The sequence below is a fragment of the Coregonus lavaretus genome (genome assembly GCF_964263955.1).
Source record: "Coregonus lavaretus genome assembly, chromosome: 7".
NCBI classification, from domain to species: domain Eukaryota; kingdom Metazoa; phylum Chordata; class Actinopteri; order Salmoniformes; family Salmonidae; genus Coregonus; species Coregonus lavaretus.
In genome coordinates this window covers 8102600-8122676 of record NC_139994.1, presented here as the reverse complement: position 1 = coordinate 8122676, position 20077 = coordinate 8102600, and the positions used below count along the sequence as shown (strand labels likewise).

At 49.1% G+C, this 20077-nt stretch overlaps 1 protein-coding gene across 1 annotated transcript in view; it reads left to right on the top strand.

Annotated features, from left to right (window-relative positions):
- LOC311131868 (raftlin-like) overlaps positions 1–20077 on the top strand; it is a gene marked incomplete at both ends in the record, with an annotated part of 36728 nt that overhangs the window by 13811 nt on the left and 2840 nt on the right. Inside the window, 6 exons of the mRNA XM_084164991.1 lie at positions 506–689; positions 6250–6358; positions 8420–9425; positions 9641–9844; positions 10906–11015; positions 11126–11229. Of these exons, the coding sequence (XP_084021117.1) occupies positions 506–689; positions 6250–6358; positions 8420–9425; positions 9641–9844; positions 10906–11015; positions 11126–11229 (1717 nt within the window). The remainder of the gene's footprint in view (positions 1–505; positions 690–6249; positions 6359–8419; positions 9426–9640; positions 9845–10905; positions 11016–11125; positions 11230–20077) is intronic.

The following is a 20077-nucleotide window of genomic DNA, read 5'->3' as shown; positions in this document are numbered from 1 at the left end:
TTTCATTACCACTGGAAAGCAGCCCAATTCTGCCCTACATGCATTAGTTGGTGTATTTCTAGAATTCTCTCTCTCTCGCTCTGTGTTGGCCCCCTGTTCCCCCTCCTCTCTCTCTCTCTCTCTCTCTCTCTCTCTCTCTCTCTCTCTCTCTCTCTCTCTCTCTCTCTCTCTCTCTCTCTCTCTCTCTCTCTCTCTCTCTCTGTGTGTCCCCCCTCTGTTCCCCCCAGTGTCCCCTCTTCTCTCTCTCTCTCTGCCCCCCCCTCTTCTCTCCCAACACCCTCTCTCCCCTAATCATAACCCTCTCACACATATTCTCCTGTCTCCTTTTCTCCATCTTTGTCTTTGTGTGTCTACCACTCACACACACTTTCTCTCACTCTAACACATACATACACACACACACACACACACACACACACACACACACACACACACACACACACACACACTCACATTCACTCATCACTCACTCACTTACACACATGCACACTCTTTCTCTCTCCAGAGGTGTCTGTGTCGTCAGTGCTGTGTCTGTCGTCTGTGAGAGAGTTACCAGTCCAGGTGAGGGAGCTGTACGGTCAGGGCTTTGTCCTGGTGGCTGTCCATCCCTTCGTCCACCCCTGTGGCCCCAGGCCCGCACGCATCCAACGCCAGCTACACAGAGCCATCCTCATCAGAGAGACACACAGGTACGGAAACACACACACATAGTCTCACTCACTCCCTCACACACATACTCACACACACACTCACACACACACACACACACTCACTCACACACATAGTCTCACTCACTCCCACACACACACACACTCACACACACACACATACATACACTCTCATTTCCCTCATTCAATAACTGCTACACAGAACATAGAGACACATAGTTAGGTAATACCTTTCTCACCAGCAGGAGCCTCATCGGAATTAATTTCCCACCCACAGAATCTGTGAAATGGAAGCAAAATCCTATTCTCTTCCCGGGATTTTCGGGAGTGATCTATTCTCAACCGTGGAATTCTTGAAGCATATGTGTAGATGGGGAAATGTATACATCATCTTTTTCTTTCACACTCCCACACACACACACACACACATACACACACACACACACACACACACACACACACACACACACAGTTGGGTGCTTGGCTGCTCCTTTATGCCCCTCCTGCCAAGTGGCACCTGTCACCGTGGAGACGGCTGATTGTATCATCAGCACCCACCGGAGGGGAACAATGTGCAAAGAGAGGGGAACCATGAGGCCTCCTCTCCTCTCCTCCTTTCATCTCTCCATCACTTTATTACTCTCCTCTCTCCATCTCCCACCTCTCTCCATCTCTCTCCTCTCTCCATCTCTCTCCTCTCTCCATCTCCCTCCTCTCTCCATCGCTCTCCTCTCTCCATCTCCCACCTCTCTCCATCTCCCACCTCTCTCCATCTCTCTCCTCTCTCCATCTCTCTCCTCTCTCCATCTCCCACCTCTCTCCATCTCTCTCCTCTCTCCATCTCCCACCTCTCTCCATCTCTCTCCTCTCTCCATCTCTCTCCTCTCTCCATCTCTCTCCTCTCTCCATCTCCCACCTCTCTCCATCTCTCTCCTCTCCATCTCCCACCTCTCTCCATCTCTCTCCTCTCTCCATCTCTCTCCTCTCTCCATCTCTCTCCTCTCTCCATCTCCCACCTCTCTCCATCTCCCACCTCTCTCCATCTCCCACCTCTCTCCATCTCCCACCTCTCTCCATCTCTCTCCTCTCTCCATCTCCCACCTCTCTCCATCTCCCACCTCTCTCTATCTCTCTCCTCTCTCCTTCTCCCACCTCTCCATCTCCCACCTCTCTCCATCTCCCACCTCTCTCCATCTCTCTCCTCTCTCCATCTCCCACCTCTCTCCATCTCCCACCTCTCTCCATCTCCCACCTCTCTCCATCGCTCTCCTCTCTCCATCTCTCTCCTCTCTCCATCGCTCTCCTCTCTCCATCTCTCTCCTCTCCCCATCTCTCCTCTTTTCATCTCTCTCCTCTCTTCATCTCTCTCCTCTCTTTATCTCTCTCCTCTCTCAATCACTCTCCTCTCTCCATCTCTCTCCTCTCTCCATCTCTCTCCTCTCCATTGCTCACCTCTCTCCATCGCTCACCTCTCTCCATCGCTCACCTCTCTCTCCATCTCTCTCCTCTCTCTCCATCTCTCTCCTCTCTCTCCATCGCTCTCCTCTCTCCATCTCTCTCCTCTCTCTCCATCTCTCTCCTCTCTCTCCATCTCTCTCCTCTCTCTCCATCGCTCTCCTCTCTCCATCTCTCTCCTCTCTCCTCTCTCTTCATCTCTCTCCTCTCTCCTCCTCTCCTTTCCTCCTCCTCTCCTATCACCCAGGAGGCTGTCATCAAAAACCTTTGACTGGTTTAACATGTCTAAACATGTTATAGATGCTGTCTGAAGATGTTATAGATGTCTGAAGATGCTATAGATGTGTTATAGATGCTGTCTGAAGATGTTATAGATGTGTTATAGATGCTGTCTGAAGATGTTATAGATGCTGTCTGAAGATGTTATAGATGTGTTATAGATGCTGTCTGAAGATGTTATAGATGCTGTCTGAAGATGTTATAGATGCTGTCTGAAGATGTTATAGATGCTGTCTGAACAATGGTATAGATGTGTTATAGATGGTGTCTGAAGATGTTATAGATGCTGTCTGAACATGGTATAGATGTGTTATAGATGCTGTCTGAAGATGTTATAGATGTGTTATAGATGCTGTCTGAAGATGTTATAGATGCTGTCTGAACATGGTATAGATGTGTTATAAATGCTGTCTGAACATGGTATAGATGTGTTATAGATGCTGTCTGAACATGGTATAGATGTGTTATAGATGCTGTCTGAACATGGTATAGATGTGTTATAGATGCTGTCTGAACATGGTATAGATGTGTTATAGATGCTGTCTGAAATTGTTATAGATGCTGTCTGAACATGGTATAGATGTGTTCTAAATGCTGTCTGAACATGGTATAGATGTGTTATAGATGCTGTCTGAAATTGTTATAGATGCTGTCTGATCATGATATAGATGTGTTATAAATGCTGTCTGAACATGGTATAGATGTGTTATAGATGCTGTCTGAAATTGTTATAGATGCTGTCTGAACATGGTATAGATGTGTTCTAAATGCTGTCTGAACATGGTATAGATGTGTTATAGATGCTGTCTGAAATTGTTATAGATGCTGTCTGAACATGGTATAGATGTGTTATAGATGCTGTCTGAACATGGTATAGATGTGTTATAGATGCTGTCTGAACATGGTATAGATGTGTTATAGATGCTGTCTGATAATGGTATAGATGTGTTATAGATGCTGTCTGAAGATGGTATAGATGTGTTATAGATGCTGTCTGAACATGGTATAGATGTGTTATAAATGCTGTCTGAACATGGTATAAATGTTTTATAGATGCTGTCTGAACATGGTATAGATGTGTTATAGATGCTGTCTGAACATGGTATAGATGTGTTATAAATGCTGTCTGAACATGGTATAGATGTGTTATAGATGCTGTCTGAACATGGTATAGATGTGTTATAGATGCTGTCTGAACATGGTATAGATGTGTTATAGATGCTGTCTGAACATGGCATAGATGTGTTATAAATGCTGTCTGAACATGGTATAAATGTTTTATAGATGCTGTCTGAACATGGTATAGATGTGTTATAGATGCTGTCTGAACATGGTATAGATGTGTTATAAATGCTGTCTGAACATGGTATAGATGTGTTATAGATGCTGTCTGAACATGGTATAGATGTGTTATAGATGCTGTCTGAACATGGTATAGATGTGTTATAAATGCTGTCTGAACATGGTATAAATGTTTTATAGATGCTGTCTGAACATGGTATAGATGTGTTATAGATGCTGTCTGAACATGGTATAGATGTGTTATAAATGCTGTCTGAACATGGTATAGATGTGTTATAGATGCTGTCTGATCATGGTATAGATGTGTTATAGATGCTGTCTGAACATGGTATAGATGTGTTATAGATGCTGTCTGAACAGCATCTATAACCACTCCTGAGTGGCGCAGTGGTCTAAGGCACTGCATCGCAGTGCTAACTGTGCCACTAGAGATCCTGGTTCGAATCCAGGCTCTGTCGCAGCCGGCCGCGACCGGGAGACTCATGGGCGGCGCACAATTGGCCCAGCGTCGTCTAGGGTAGGGGAGGGAATGGCCGGCAGGGATGTAGCTCAGTTGATAGAGCATGGCGTTTGCAACGCCAGGGTTGTGGGTTAGATTCCCACGGGGGGCCAGTATAAAAAATAAATAAATATATATTCACTAACTGTAAGTCGCTCTGGATAAGAGCGTCTGCTAAATGACTAAAAATGTAAATGTAAATGTATAGATGTGTTATAGATGCTGTCTGAACATGGTATAGATGTGTTATAGATGCTGTCTGAAGATGTTATTAATGCTGTCTGAACATGGTATAGATGTGTTATAGATGCTGTCTGAACATGGTATAGATGTGTTATAGATGCTGTCTGAACATGGTATAGATGTGTTATAGATGCTGTCTGATAATGGTATAGATGTGTTATAGATGCTGTCTGAAGATGGTATAGATGTGTTATAGATGCTGTCTGAACATGGTATAGATGTGTTATAAATGCTGTCTGAACATGGTATAAATGTTTTATAGATGCTGTCTGAACATGGTATAGATGTGTTATAGATGCTGTCTGAACATGGTATAGATGTGTTATAAATGCTGTCTGAACATGGTATAGATGTGTTATAGATGCTGTCTGAACATGGTATAGATGTGTTATAGATGCTGTCTGAACATGGTATAGATGTGTTATAGATGCTGTCTGAACATGGCATAGATGTGTTATAAATGCTGTCTGAACATGGTATAAATGTTTTATAGATGCTGTCTGAACATGGTATAGATGTGTTATAGATGCTGTCTGAACATGGTATAGATGTGTTATAAATGCTGTCTGAACATGGTATAGATGTGTTATAGATGCTGTCTGAACATGGTATAGATGTGTTATAGATGCTGTCTGAACATGGTATAGATGTGTTATAAATGCTGTCTGAACATGGTATAAATGTTTTATAGATGCTGTCTGAACATGGTATAGATGTGTTATAGATGCTGTCTGAACATGGTATAGATGTGTTATAAATGCTGTCTGAACATGGTATAGATGTGTTATAGATGCTGTCTGATCATGGTATAGATGTGTTATAGATGCTGTCTGAACATGGTATAGATGTGTTATAGATGCTGTCTGAACAGCATCTATAACCACTCCTGAGTGGCGCAGTGGTCTAAGGCACTGCATCGCAGTGCTAACTGTGCCACTAGAGATCCTGGTTCGAATCCAGGCTCTGTCGCAGCCGGCCGCGACCGGGAGACTCATGGGCGGCGCACAATTGGCCCAGCGTCGTCTAGGGTAGGGGAGGGAATGGCCGGCAGGGATGTAGCTCAGTTGATAGAGCATGGCGTTTGCAACGCCAGGGTTGTGGGTTAGATTCCCACGGGGGGCCAGTATAAAAAATAAATAAATATGTAATCACTAACTGTAAGTCGCTCTGGATAAGAGCGTCTGCTAAATGACTAAAAATGTAAATGTAAATGTATAGATGTGTTATAGATGCTGTCTGAACATGGTATAGATGTGTTATAGATGCTGTCTGAAGATGTTATTAATGCTGTCTGAACATGGTATAGATGTGTTATAGATGCTGTCTGAACATGGTATAGATGTGTTATAGATGCTGTCTGAAGATGTTATTAATGCTGTCTGATCATGGTATAGATGTGTTATAGATGCTGTCTGATCATGGTATAGATGTGTTATAAATGCTGTCTGATCATGGTATAGATGTGTTATAGATGCTGTCTGAACATGGTATAGATGTGTTATAAATGCTGTCTGATCATGGTATAGATGTGTTATAGATGCTGTCTGAACATGTTAGAATTGCCCTGAAGCACAACAGATGACTAGGCTCCAGCATACAAACATGATGATCCATAGTTTTATTCACTCCTTCATCAGTCCTTTCTTCCCTACATAGTGCACTACTTTTGAACATAGCCCTATGGACCACTATGAGCCCTGGCCAAAAGTAGTGCACTATATAGGGAATAGGGTGCCATTTGGTTCGCAACTTAAATGCCCGCTGATGTCTTCCTTCATCCCTCTTTCATCTCTCTCTCTCCAGTTCAGAGAAGACCCAGCTGAAGTGGGCGGGCCGTCGCCTGGAGACAGACGTGTGTGTGGCGGGTCAACAGGCCCCCGACCCGGATGTCATCCAGAACTACGTGAAGAAGGTCACCATTAGTACTAATGCACAGATCTAGGATCAGCTTACTACTCCCACTCAGCTCCACTCTGGGAGGAGTTGCCCATAGGCACAGATCTAGGATCAACAAATTCCTCCCAAATTTGAGCTTAAAGGGACATTACACTCCGGAATTCCTCCCCAAATGTTAACCTTAATATTTGACAGGAAAGAGACTAGGGGAAAGCTTATCCTACTTCCCTTGGATGCTGCTTACTCTTCTCCTTCCCCTACTGGTTATGTACACCTGTATCATTCTTTAGGTCAATGGAGAGGAGAGGAGAGGAGAGGAGAGGAGAGGAGAGGAGAGGAGAGGAGAGGAGAGGAGAGGAGAGGAGAGGAGGCCACTTTAGACTATTGAGATGCCCCCCTAAAGTCACGATCAGCTGTGACATCATCATTTAACAACCACAAACACCTTAGTATTACAGTATAGTAGTGAATTCATCTCATTCTACAGCGACCATGAGAAGTGAACAGGCCTTTATTGAGGAGATTTCCATGTGAACAGGCAGAGCACAAAAGGGAGTGGTGATTGGATTGAAATGCACAGGGCTCAGTATAATGTGATATGGTCAGGCAGCATGACATGAATAAGCAATCAGATAGCAGCCTGGCTGCCAGGAAATAGCTGAAAAGAACCATAGACAGGAGCCAATAGGAGAGTGCGGGACAGGGAGACCGGTCTTATCACACTGCAGAGGTGGGCACTGCTTCCCTGTGACACACGTACACGCTAAATATGAATAAGTAAATGTCAAGGAGGTATAATAACCTTTTGGTGGGAGTGTGTGACACACACACACGTATACATTTTGTATTTTCACCCCAATCTTGACAGACTCAAGTGGTGGACAGTATCTGTTCAGTGTCTCTCCCCACAGGATGTGTGTGTGTGTGTTGATTGTCATTGTGTTGATTGTGATTGGTGGAGGGATGATAATGAGGAAAGAGGTCTCATTATTGTTGTGTGGTAGTTAGCATTCTGTGTTCTCTCTGACAAGCCCCTCTCAAACTGTCAGGGTTAATATCAACTGACAATTAACCAGAGGAGCTCTGTGAGGAAGAGGAGAAAGACAGACACACACACACTAATGACAAACAGACACACACACACACACTAATGACAAACAGACACACACACACTAATGACAAACAGACACACACACACTAATGACAAACAGACACACACAGTGGATAATTAGGTTCCTTTGTCATTAGAATATTTGATCTTTAGGGATGATTAGGTTGGCTGTTAATTTGAATAATGTTTTGCAGAATGTCTGTAGTGTGTAAATTTGCCTTTGTGTTGGTGAGTGTATAAATGAGGCTGTGTGTGTGAATCAATATACCAAGCATGTCATCCACAGAACAGTACACCAGAGCTGACTGACAATGGCAGCCAAAGGCCCCACTGGCCAGATTTGTAGCTCATAGGAGAACCTACTATTATAATACATAGAATTAATCAATAAGGCCAGAGGAGGTGTGGTATATGACCAATGTACCACGGCTAAGGGTTGTTCTTACGCACGACACAAAGTCGTGCCTGGACACAGCCCAGAGTGCCTGGACACAGCCCTTAGCCGTGGTATATTGGCCATATACCACAAACCCCTGAGGTGCCTAATTGCTATTATAAACTTTGTTACCAACGTAATTAGAACAGTAAAAAGTAATTGTTTTGTCATACCCATGGTATACGGTCTGATATACCACGGCTTTAAGAGAATCAGCATTCAGGGTTCAAACCACCTAGTTTATAATTATAGATATAGCACGGGCCGTTTCTATTTCTGTAGCCGCCCATCAATCCTGTGTGTTGACGTGCCTCACGACAGATCGCTGCATGAAGCTGAATGGCTTGTATGGATCATTATTTGTTGAAATAAATATATAGACCAAATTAAAATCTACCCGTCGAACTGTCCTATATCCATAGTTTCCATTACACACGTTGCAATGATTTCTTTTGCGACATTGCTTTTGTCTAATAAACCTGGGTCAATGGAAGCCTGCCTACTGTGTGTGTGTGTGTGTGTGTGTCCAGATCCAGGATGCGGCGGAGCAGGGTGTGCTGTTTGTGGGCTTCCTGCAGCAGCCTGGTGGGGGACCCTGTTTCCTGGGGCACATGGACCCTGAAGACCTGTCCTCCCTGCACTCCAGCCCCTCCCCCATACACAGACACCCTGCCAGTACCACAGCCCGCCCCTCAGAACCCACTATAACAGAACTCAGCCCTACAGACTCTACGGAACCCCACCAGAACCTCCTAGAACCAGAACACGACCGGAACACAGAACTGAAAACACCAGAATACAAGTCGGTAGAACTCAGAACAATTGAACAGAACCCTACAGATACCAGTCAGGTGGAGCTGGACTTGAGCTCAACAGAACTGGTAGAAAACACACAGGTCTCTACTTCAGTTGAGTCAACAGACAGAGAACACATCCACAGTCCAGTCAGAATACCCTCAATAGAGGACCAACCAAACCACTGTCCAATAGAACCAGCAGAACCACCAGAGAGACTGCAGAGTCCCAGCCCAATAGATCCAGCCTGTGACCAACAGAATCACAACCACGTCCCAACTGAACTCCGTGGCGACCAGGATCAACTACAGTCCTGCAACCCAATAGAGACCACATGTATAGAGAGACAACAGAATGAAAGCCAAGCAGACTTCATCAGGACTCTACTACCAAACTTCAGCCCGGCAGAGTTAACACATGGACTTGGTGGTCCAGACGCAGACAGACAGTGCCAGGGAGACATAAAGAGTCCAATCCCTCAGACACAGAACCAGAGATGGATACCGGAACAGTTCTACAGCACAGACGACCTGGTCCGGTCACCAGAACTAGACAACGCCGACCGCGGGTCGGAGTCCGGGGCTGAGAGGGGGTGCAACCGTGGAAACGGGGGTACGGACGGTGACCTGGATGAGCATCAGAGGAGCAGCAGAGTCCCGACCCACAACAACAACAATCACATCCGGGTCAAGAGTCCAGACAGAGATAAGAGGGCTGTGGGGTCTCCACCAGCACAGAGCAGTGAGTGTGGAATCTATTACTGTTTCGACCACATTATTGACAGGCGGCTGATGTGGCATTGCCATGAGTTGGAGTTTATACTGAATATTGCAATGTTGATTCATTTCAGTCTTGTGTATTTCCTGGCAAAATTTAAAAAACATATTATTTGTGCCTCTCTTTCTGTGTGTGTGTTGTGTGTGTGTGTGTGTGTGTGTGTGTGTGTGCGTGCGTAGGGGTGCAGCTGTTTGCCCTCTACAACCACACGGGGGAGCTGTCCAGCTCTCTGAGGTTCTACTCCCTCAGGGTTCCGCTGGGGCTGCAGAGAGAGGCAGGGTTAGTGACAGAGGTCGATGCCCACTGGCTAGATCACATGACCCAGCATTTCACCAGTGGAGCTCGCCTCATCGACGGTTTCTTTCACCTTGGAGACGACAATGGTATGTTTGGCACAATGGTGATGTGCTATAGTAGCCTGAGTGTCAGTCTGTTTGTGCTGTCATGCCAACTCCTTGTCACTCGTTGGCGTGCCAAACACTCTGTTCTCCTCGAGCTCATTAATGGCAGCATGTTCATATTTGAAGATTGCTGAGAGGCCAGACTGTTTGGCTTGTCAATGAGCACTGGAGTTGGCAAGAGCACAAACTGATCTGGGACAAGGCTAGTGTTGTAGTGTTTAAAGAAATAGAGCCTGCACACTCATAAGCTTCACCACGTACCTTTATTCACAAACAAACAACGTTTCCATCCTGCAAGGATAATTGTCACGTCATCAGGTTATAGTGTTTACCATGGCAATATACTGAAAACTTTTTGAACTTAGGGGAAAATGTTAAAGGCCTACTTGGAAAGTGTGTAGGCTCAGCCTTATCCATGTTCCTTCACGCATGATGCATGGAAGGACATGCAAAGCCAAGATCGGATCAACTCTCTATCTCTTCCAAATCTGTGGAGGAGATTCAACTGTAACAGAAGAAGTTGCGCTTCTCTCTCTGTCTCCGTCTCTCTCTCTTTCTCTCCCTGTCTGTCTCTGTCTCTCTGTCTCTCACTCTGTCTCTGTCTCTGTCTGTCTCTCACTCTCTCTGTCTCTGTCTCTCTGTCTTTCACTCTCTCTCTGTCTCTGTCTCTCTCTGTCTCACTCTTTCTGTCTCTCTGTCTTTCACTCTCTCTCTCTGTCTCTCACTCTCTCTCTGTCTCTGTCTCTGTCTCTCTCTTTCTCTCCCTGTCTCTGTCTCTCTGTCTCACTCTCTTTCTCTCTGTCTCACCCTCTTTCTCTCTGTCTTTCACTCTCTCTCTCTGTCTCCCACTCTCTGTCTCTGCATCTGTCTCTCTGTCTCTCTCTCTCTGTCTCACTCTCTCTTTCTCTATCTGTCTCTCTCCCTGTCTCTCTCTTTCACTCTCTCTTTGTCGCTGTCTCTCACTCTCTCTGTCTCTCTCTCTCGCTCTCTCTCTGTCTCACTCTCTCTCTGTCTCACTCTCTGTCTCTCTCTCTCTCTTTCAGACAGCGGGGTCTCCTCCGTGGACAGTGTGTTCATCTTTCAGAGCTCCTCAGAAGAAACCCCACCCATTTCATACGACGCCATTGTGGTGGAGCAGTGGACCATTGTTGATGTTAGTGTGTGTGTGTGTGTGTGTGTGTGTGTGTGTGTGTGTGTGTGTGTGTGTGTGTGTGTGTGTGTCCATTGTCGACGTGTGTGTAACACTGTTTTTGTCCTCTCCAGGGTGTAGTGGTAAGGACTGACTACATCCCCTTGCTCCAGTCTCTGGCTCCCTATGGCTGGAGGCTGATGTGTGTTCTGCCTACTCCCATCGTTAAGACCAACAGGTACTGTCCAAACCAGGAAGGAACACTAGGTAGTAGGCACTATACCAGCCTAGTATTGGCTAATACTTACAGTATTTCTGTAAACCAGGGATGGGCAACTGGCGTCCGCCCCCTTTTTGAAGGCCCTCGGATCAATTTCCAACCCCCAAAGAATTATAAATATTTTATATATTTTATTTTTTATTTTTTTTATTTTAGGAACTCAGTCTGGGTCTCAACTTCGTGTTGCGAGTTAGAATAGTAGAATAGGTGCAAGTTCGAAATTTGGTGGTGCATCAGCAGTTTTTCTCTTGTTTTTCTCTTGTTATGTCAGTCACTGATAGTCAGTCAATTAGCCCATGTCAGCTAACATTTTTTATTGCGAAAGTTAGTTTAGCGGCCAGCTATCTAAACTTGTTATCCTGGTTGAATTACATTTTACATTTACATTTTACTCATTTAGCAGACGCTCTTATCCAGAGCGACTTACAGGAGCAATTAGGGTTAAGTGCCTTGCTCAAGGGCACATTTACGTCATTTAGCAGACGCTCTTATCCAGAGCGACTTACAAATTGGTGCATTCACCCTATAGCCAGTGGGATAACCACTTTACAATTATTATTTTTTTTTTTTTTTGGGGGGGGGGGGGGGGGGGTAGAAGGATTACTTTATCCTATCCCAGGTGTTCCTTAAAGAGGTGGGGTTTCAAATGTCTCCGGAAGGTGGTGAGTGACTCCGCTGTCCTGGCGTCGTGAGGGAGCTTGTTCCACCATTGGGTTGCCAGAGCAGCGAACAGTTTTGACTGGGCTGAGCGGGAACTATGCTTCCGCAGAGGAAGGGGAGCCAGCAGGCCAGAGGTGGATGAACGCAATGCCCTCGTTTGGGTGTAGGGACTGATCAGAGCCTGAAGGTACGGAGGTGCCGTTCCCCTCACTGCTCCATAGGCAAGCACCATGGTCTTGTAACGGATGCGAGCTTCAACTGGAAGCCAGTGGAGTGTGCGGAGGAGGGGGGTGACGTGAGAGAACTTGGGAAGGTTGAACACCAGACGGGCTGCGGCATTCTGGATGAGTTGTAGGGGTTTAATGGCACAGGCAGGGAGCCCAGCCAACAGCGAGTTGCAGTAATCCAGACGGGAGATGACAAGTGCCTGGATTAGGACCTGTGCCGCTTCCTGTGTAAGGCAGGGTCGTACTCTCCGAATGTTGTAGAGCATGAACCTGCAGGATCGGGTCACCGCCTTGATGTTAGCGGAGAACAACAGGGTGTTGTCCAGGGTCACGCCAAGGCTCTTCGCACTCTGGGAGGAGGACACAACGGAGTTGTCAACCGTGATGGCGAGATCATGGAACAGTCAGTCCTTCCCCGGGAGGAAGAGCAGCTCCGTCTTGCCAGGGTTCAGCTTGAGGTGGTGATCCGTCATCCATACTGATATGTCGGCCAGACATGCAGAGATGCGATTCGCCACCTGGTTATCAGAAGGGGGAAAGGAGAAGATTAGTTGTGTATCGTCAGCGTAGCAATGATAGGAGAGGCCATGTGAGGATATGACAGAGCCAAGTGACTTGGTGTATAGGGAGAAAAGGAGAGGGCCTAGAACTGAGCCCTGGGGGACACCAGTGGTGAGAGCACGTGGTGCGGAGACAGCTTCTCGCCACGCCACTTGGTAGGAGCGACCGGTCAGGTAGGACGCAATCCAGGAGTGAGCCGCGCCGGAGATGCCCAGCTCGGAGAGGGTGGAGAGGAGGATCTGATGGTTCACAGTATCAAAGGCAGCAGACAGGTCTAGAAGGACAAGAGCAGAGGAGAGAGAGTTAGCTTTAGCAGTGCGGAGAGCCTCCGTGACACAGAGAAGAGCAGTCTCAGTTGAATGACCAGTCCTGAAACCTGACTGGTTTGGATCAAGAAGGTCATTCTGAGAGAGATAGCAAGAGAGTTGGCTAAAGACGGCACGCTCAATAGTTTTGGAAAGAAAAGAAAGAAGGGATACTGGTCTGTAGTTGTTGACATCAGTGGGATCGAGTGTTGGTTTTTTGAGAAGGGGAGCAACTCTCGCTCTCTTGAAGACGGAAGGGACATGGCCAGCGGTCAAGGATGAGTTGATCAGCGAGGTGAGGTAGGGGAGAAGGTCACCGGAGATGGTCTGGAGAAGAGAGGAGGGGATGGGGTCAAGCGGGCAGGTTGTTGGGCGGCCTGCAGTCACAAGTCGCAGGATTTTATCTGGAGAGAGAGGGGAGAAAGAAGTCAAAGCATAGGGTAGGGCAGTGTGAGTAGGACCAGCAGTGTCATTAGACTTAACAAACGAGGATCGAATGTCGTCAACCTTCTTTTCAAAGTGGTTGACGAAGTCATCCACAGAGAGAGAGGAGGGGGGGGGGGGGAGGGGGGGAGGATTCAGCAGAGAGGAAAATGTGGCAAAGAGCTTCCTAGGGTTAGAGGCAGATGCTTGGAATTTAGAGTGGTAGAAAGTGGCCTTAGCAGCAGAAACAGATGAAGAAAATGTAGAGAGGAGGGAGTGAAAAGATGCCAGGTCGGCAGGGAGTTTAGTTTTCTTCCATTTCCGCTCCGCTGCCCGGAGCTCTGTTCTGTGAGCTCGCAATGAGTCATCAAGCCACGGAGCTGGAGGAGAGGACCGAGCCGGCCGGGAGGATAGGGGACACAGAGAGTCAAAGGATGCAGAAAGGGAGGAGAGGAGGGTTGAGGAGGCAGAATCAGGAGATTGGAGGGAGAAGGATTGAGCAGAGGGAAGAGATGATAGGATGGAAGAGGAGAGAGTAGTGGGAGAGAGAGAGCGAAGGTTGCGGCGGTGCATTACCATCTGTGTGGGGGCAGAGTGAGTAGTGTGGGAGGAGAGCGAGAGAGAAAAGGAAACAAAGTAGTGGTCGGAGACATGGAGGGGAGTTGCAGTGAGATTAGTAGAAGAGCAGCATCTAGTAAAGATGAGGTCAAGCGTATTGCCTGCCTTGTGAGTAGGGGGGGAGGGTGAGGTCAAAAGAGGAGAGGAGTGGAAAGAAGGAGGCAGAGAGAAATGAGTCAAATGTAGACGTAGGGAGGTTGAAATCCCCCAAAACTGTGAAGGGTGAGCCATCCTCAGGAAAGGAACTTATCAAGGCGTCAAGCTCATTGATGAACTCTCCAAGGGTGACAGCGTGGAATTCAAATGAGGAGATAGACAGATGGGTTAGGGGAAAATTGAGAATGACCACTTGGGAGAGATGAGGATTCCTGTGCCACCACCCCTCTGACCAGATGCTCTCGGGGTATGCGAGAACACATGGTCAGACGAGGAGAGAGCAGTAGGAGTAGCAGTGTTTTCAGTGGTAATCCATGTTTCCGTCAGCGCCAGGAAGTCGAGGGACTGGAGGGTAGCATAGGCTGGGATGAAGTCAGCCTTGTTGGCGGCAGAACGGCAGTTCCAGAGGCTGCCTGAGACCTGGAACTCCAGGTGTGTGGTGCGTGCAGGGACCACCAGGTTAGAGAGGCAGCAGCCACGCGGTGTGAGGCGTTTGTGTAGCCTGTGCGGAGAGGAGAGAACAGGGATAGGCAGAGGCATAGTTGACAGGCTGCAGCAGATGGCTACAATAATGCAGAGGAGATCGGAATGAAATGAACTAAACATCTGGGAAAGGAGAGAGCAGGCCTCCCTCACCAAAAAAAATATAACTCTCCCAACTTCCACCTCAGAAACTATAATTGTTTCACTGAACCACCCGAATAAAACTCTCCCAACTTCCACTTTAGAAATTAGAATTGTTGTGAACTACAGCAGACTGTTATCAGTAGCTGTAATTAAGTACAGCAGCTACCAACCACCTAACGTTAATGCCTCGGATAATGAGGTTAGAAAAACAGCTGAATGGTGGCAGCTAGCTGGCTCAATCACAGGTACTCTTAAGCATGAAATAACATTGGAAACAACTAACCACAGTTGCTAAAAGTTACCAGTAGCTACCCGCTAGCTAGCTAGCTTTGTTGGTCCAAGTAGTGGGTAAGCTAGCCTCGTGCTTCGCCGGGGTCCGCCGAATACAATACTTACCTACAATAATTACCTACAATAACCTACAATAACTACCTGAGTAAGCTACCTATAATACCAAACTACAATACCTACCTACAATCTAAATACATGGTTTAAGCTTTACTCAACACCATATAAGAAGCCAAGCTTACCTTTCATAACGCAGCAATGATTAAACGTTGGGTAGCTAGCACAAAGATATTGTATTTAGCTACTACAGTACAGCCAGCTGGTAGTGTTGGCTAGCTAGCAATGGCTGCTGTGTTGACTTTGTTTGAAAAACGGCGTCGCTGCGAACGAATGTAGCTGGCTAAAAGGATATTGTTTTTAGTTGCTACCGTTGCTAATAGCTACTCGCCAGCTAATCCAGGAGGTGAGTTAGCTAGCTAGCTTCGTGCTACACCCGGCACCGCCTGTCAAGGCGTGCTGTAGGTGCAGTGGCGGAATCAAATGCAGAACGCAGACGGATAATCCAACAGATTTGTATTGAGCCGAAACACGGCAAACGGACAACACTTGCCCGAAGGCGAAATACGCACGAAGGCGAAATACAAACAAAACAGCGCACAAACAGGTGCGTAAACTCCAGCGCAGTGGAGAGAAGCTCAACCGAGCGAAAACACGTCTGACACAATCAATAATACACAACACCTGACACACACAACGGGAACTAAATAGGACACTAATGACACTAAATGAAAACAGGTGTGACAACACTCAGACAAAAGCAAACGAACATGAAACATACAACGGTGGCAGCTAGTACTCCGGAGACAACGAACGCCGAAGCCTGCCCGAACAAGGGAGAGAGGCAGCCTCGGCCGAAACCGTGACAGTACCCCCCCCTTGACGCGCAGCTCCAGACGTGCGCTGACTCCGGCCTCGGGGACGACCCGGAGGACGCGGAGCTGGGCGCGTCGGGTGCCCACGATGGAATTCCGTCAGGAGAGACGGGTCCAAAATGTCTCCCCTCGGCACCCAGCACCGCTCCTCCGGACCGTACCCCTCCCACTCCACTAGATACTGGAGACCCCCCATCCGACGTCTCGAATCCAAGATGGACCTCACGGAGTACGCCGGTGCCCCCTCGATGTCCAATGGGGGCGGAGGAGTCTCCCTGATCTCACTGTCTTGGAGTGGGCCAGCTACCACCGGCCTGAGAAGGGACACATGGAACGAGGGGTTAATACTTTTATATTCAACAGGTAGCTGTAATTTATAACACACCTCGTTCAACCTTCCCAGGACTTTAAATGGCCCTACAAACCGCCGACCCAGTTTCCGACAGGGCAGGCGGAGGGGCAGGTTCCTGGTAGAGAGCCAGACTCGATCACCAGGTGCGTACACCGGTCCCTCACTGCGGTGGAGATCAGCGCTCGCCTTATGACGTCGGAGGGCCCGCTGCAGGTGGACGTGTGCAGCGTTCCATGTCTCCTCCGAGCGCCTCGCCCACTCATCCACCGCAGGAGCCTCGATCTGGCTCTGCTGCCAGGGTGCCAGAACCGGCTGGTAACCTAACACACATTGGAAAGGGGTTAGGTTAGTGGAGGAATGGCGTAGGGAATTCTGGGCCATTTCGGCCCAGGGAACGTACCTTGCCCACTCCTCCGGCCGGTCCTGGCAGTATGTTCTAAGAAACCTGCCCACATCCTGGTTTACACGTTCCACCTGCCCATTACTCTCCGGGTGGTAACCCGAGGTGAGGCTCACCGAGACCCCCAACCGCTCCATAAAGGCCCTCCAGACTCTGGAGGTAAATTGGGGACCCCGATCAGACACAATATCCTCGGGTACCCCGTAGTGCCGGAACACATGGGTGAATAGGGCTTCGGCAGTTTGCAGGGCGGTAGGAAGGCCCGGCATGGGGAGCAAACGACAGGCCTTAGAAAACCGGTCCACAACGACCAGTATAGTGGTATTCCCCTGTGAAGGAGGAAGGTCAGTAAGGAAATCCACCGAGAGGTGGGACCATGGTCATTGTGGCACGGGCAGGGGTAGTAACTTACCCCTAGGCAGATGTCTAGGCGCCTTACACTGGGCGCACACCGAGCAGGAGGAAACATAAACCCTCACATCCCTTGCCAACGTGGGCCACCAGTACTTGGCACTAAGACAGTGCACTGTCCGGCCGATACCCGGATGTCCAGAGGAGGGTGACGTGTGAGCCCAATAGATCAATCGATCCCGAACCTCGAGCGGAACGTACTTCCGACCCTCCGGGCACTGTGGTGGACTAGGGTCGGTGCGTAACGCCCGCTCGAGTTCAGCATCGACCTCCCACACTACCGGTGCCACCAGACACGACTCCGGCAGTATGGGAGTGGGCTCCACGGACCTCTCCTCCGTGTCATACCGCCGAGACAGCGCATCTGCCTTACCATTCTGTGACCCAGGGATGTACGTGATCTTAAAAGTAAACCTGGTCAAGAACATATTCCATCTTGCCTGGCGAGGGTTCAGCCTCCTCGCCGCCCGGATGTACTCCAGGTTACGGTGGTCCGTCAAAATGAGGAAAGGGTGTTGAGCCCCCTCAAGCCAGTGCCTCCACACCTTTAGGGCCTGTACCACGGCTAACAGCTCCCTGTCCCCTACGTCATAGTTCCGCTCCGCCGGACTGAGCTTCTTAGAATAAAAGGCACAGGGGCGGAGTTTAGGTGGCGCGCCAGACCGTTGTGAAAGCACGGCTCCTAGACCGGCCTCTGACGCATCCACCTCTACCTGGAACGGCAAAGAGGGATCCGGATGCGCCAGCACCGGGGCCGAGGTAAACAGGTCCTTCAGCCTCCCAAACGCCCTGTCCGCCTCGGCCGACCACTGCAGACGCACCGGACCCCCCTTCAAAAGAGACGTGATGGGAGCTGCCACCTGTCCAAAACCCCGGATAAACCTCCGGTAGTAATTCGCAAACCCCAAAAACTGCTGCACCTCCTTCACAGTGGTTGGTGTTTGCCAATTACGCACGGCCGACACCCGGTCTACCTCCATCTTCACCCCTGACGCAGACAACTGATACCCCAAAAAGGAGACCGACTCCTGGAAAAACAGACACTTCTCTGCCTTCACATACAGGTCGTGCTCCACCAGCCTCCGCAACACTCTACGCACCAGGGCCACATGCTCGACACGGGTAGGCGAGTACAGGAGAATGTCATCAATGTACACAACCACCCCCTGCCCCTGCATGTCCCTGAAGATCTCATCCACGAATGATTGGAAAACTGACGGAGCGTTCATCAACCCGTATGGCATGACCAGATACTCGTAATGGCCCGAGGTGGTACTAAAGGCTGTCTTCCATTCATCGCCCACCCTGATGCGCACCAAGTTGTACGCGCTCCTGAGATCTAATTTAGTGAAGAAACGCGCCCCATGCAACGACTCGGTCATGGTCGCAATCAGCGGGAGTGGATAACTGTACTTCACCGTAATCTGATTGAGACCACGGTAATCGATGCACGGGCGCAAACCACCATCCTTTTTCTTCACAAAAAAGAAACTCGAGGACGCAGGGGAAGTGGAAGGCCGTATGTATCCTTGTCTCAGAGATTTGTCTATGTAAGTCTCCATAGCTTTCTTCTCCTCTTGAGACAGAGGATACACATGGCTCCGTGGGAGCGCAGCTCCTGCCTGGAGGTCTATCGCACAATCTCCCTGCCTATGGGGCGGCAACTGCGTCGCCCTCGCCTTACTAAACGCAATAGCCAAATCCCCATACTCAGGGGGAACGTGCAATGCGGGCACCTGGTTCGGACTCTCCACCGAGGTAGCCCCTACGGAAACGCCCAAACATCTGCCCACACACTGAGCAGACCACTCCATCAGAGCCCTCTCCTGCCACGAAATGGATGGGTTATGGGTACTCAACCAGGGCATGCCCAGCACCACCGGATACGCAGGAGAGTCAATCAGAAATAGCTGAATCATCTCCTGATGACCCCCCTGCGCACACATCCTAAATGGCGCTGTGACCTCCCTGATCAAACCGTACCCAACGGACGGCTATCTAGGGCATGAACGGGGAAAGGAACATCAACAGGAAGAAGGGGAATCCCTAACGCTAAACAAAACTTTTTATCAATAAAATTCCCAGCCGCGCCTGAATCTACCAGCGCCTTATGCTGGGAATGAGGTGCTACCTGTGGAAAACGCACAGGCATACAAAAATGTGCAACAGAGAGCTCTGGGTGAGTGGGGCGCCTACTCACCTGGAGGGAATCCCCAGTGCGGGACCTGTCGTCCTCTCCCCTAGGAGGCCATCCCCAGCACCTAGCCGCGGTGTGTCCTCCCCGACCACAGTTGGTGCAAGGGATGGACCCCCAGTAAGCCAACCCCTCCTCTCTCTAGCGCCAGCGCCCCCGAGCTCCATGGGGCACGGCTCGGAAGCGCTGGAGGGTGAAATGGACGGACCCCCCTCGGAACGCCCGCGGGTAGCTAGCAGGTTATCCAGCCTGATGGACATGTCGACCAACTGGTCGAAAGTGAGGCTGGTGTCCCTACAGGCCAGCTCCCGACGGACGTCCTCTCGTAGACTACACCTGTAGTGATCGACGATCATTCCACCCTGCATCTGCCGCTAGAGTACGGAATTCGAGGGCGAACTCCTGAGCACTCCTCCTCCCCTGCCGGAGGAAGACCAGACGCTCCCCCGCCGCTTTCCCCTCCGGGGGATGGTCAAACACCGCCTTGAAGCGGCGGGAGAACTCGTTGTACGTGATGGTGTCCGCGTCGATCCTCCTCCACTCCGCGTTGGCCCATTCCAACGCCTTCCCGGACAGGCAGGAGATCAGGGCGGACACGCTCTCATGTCCCGAGGGCGCCGGATGCACGGTGGCCAGGTACAGCTCCACCTGG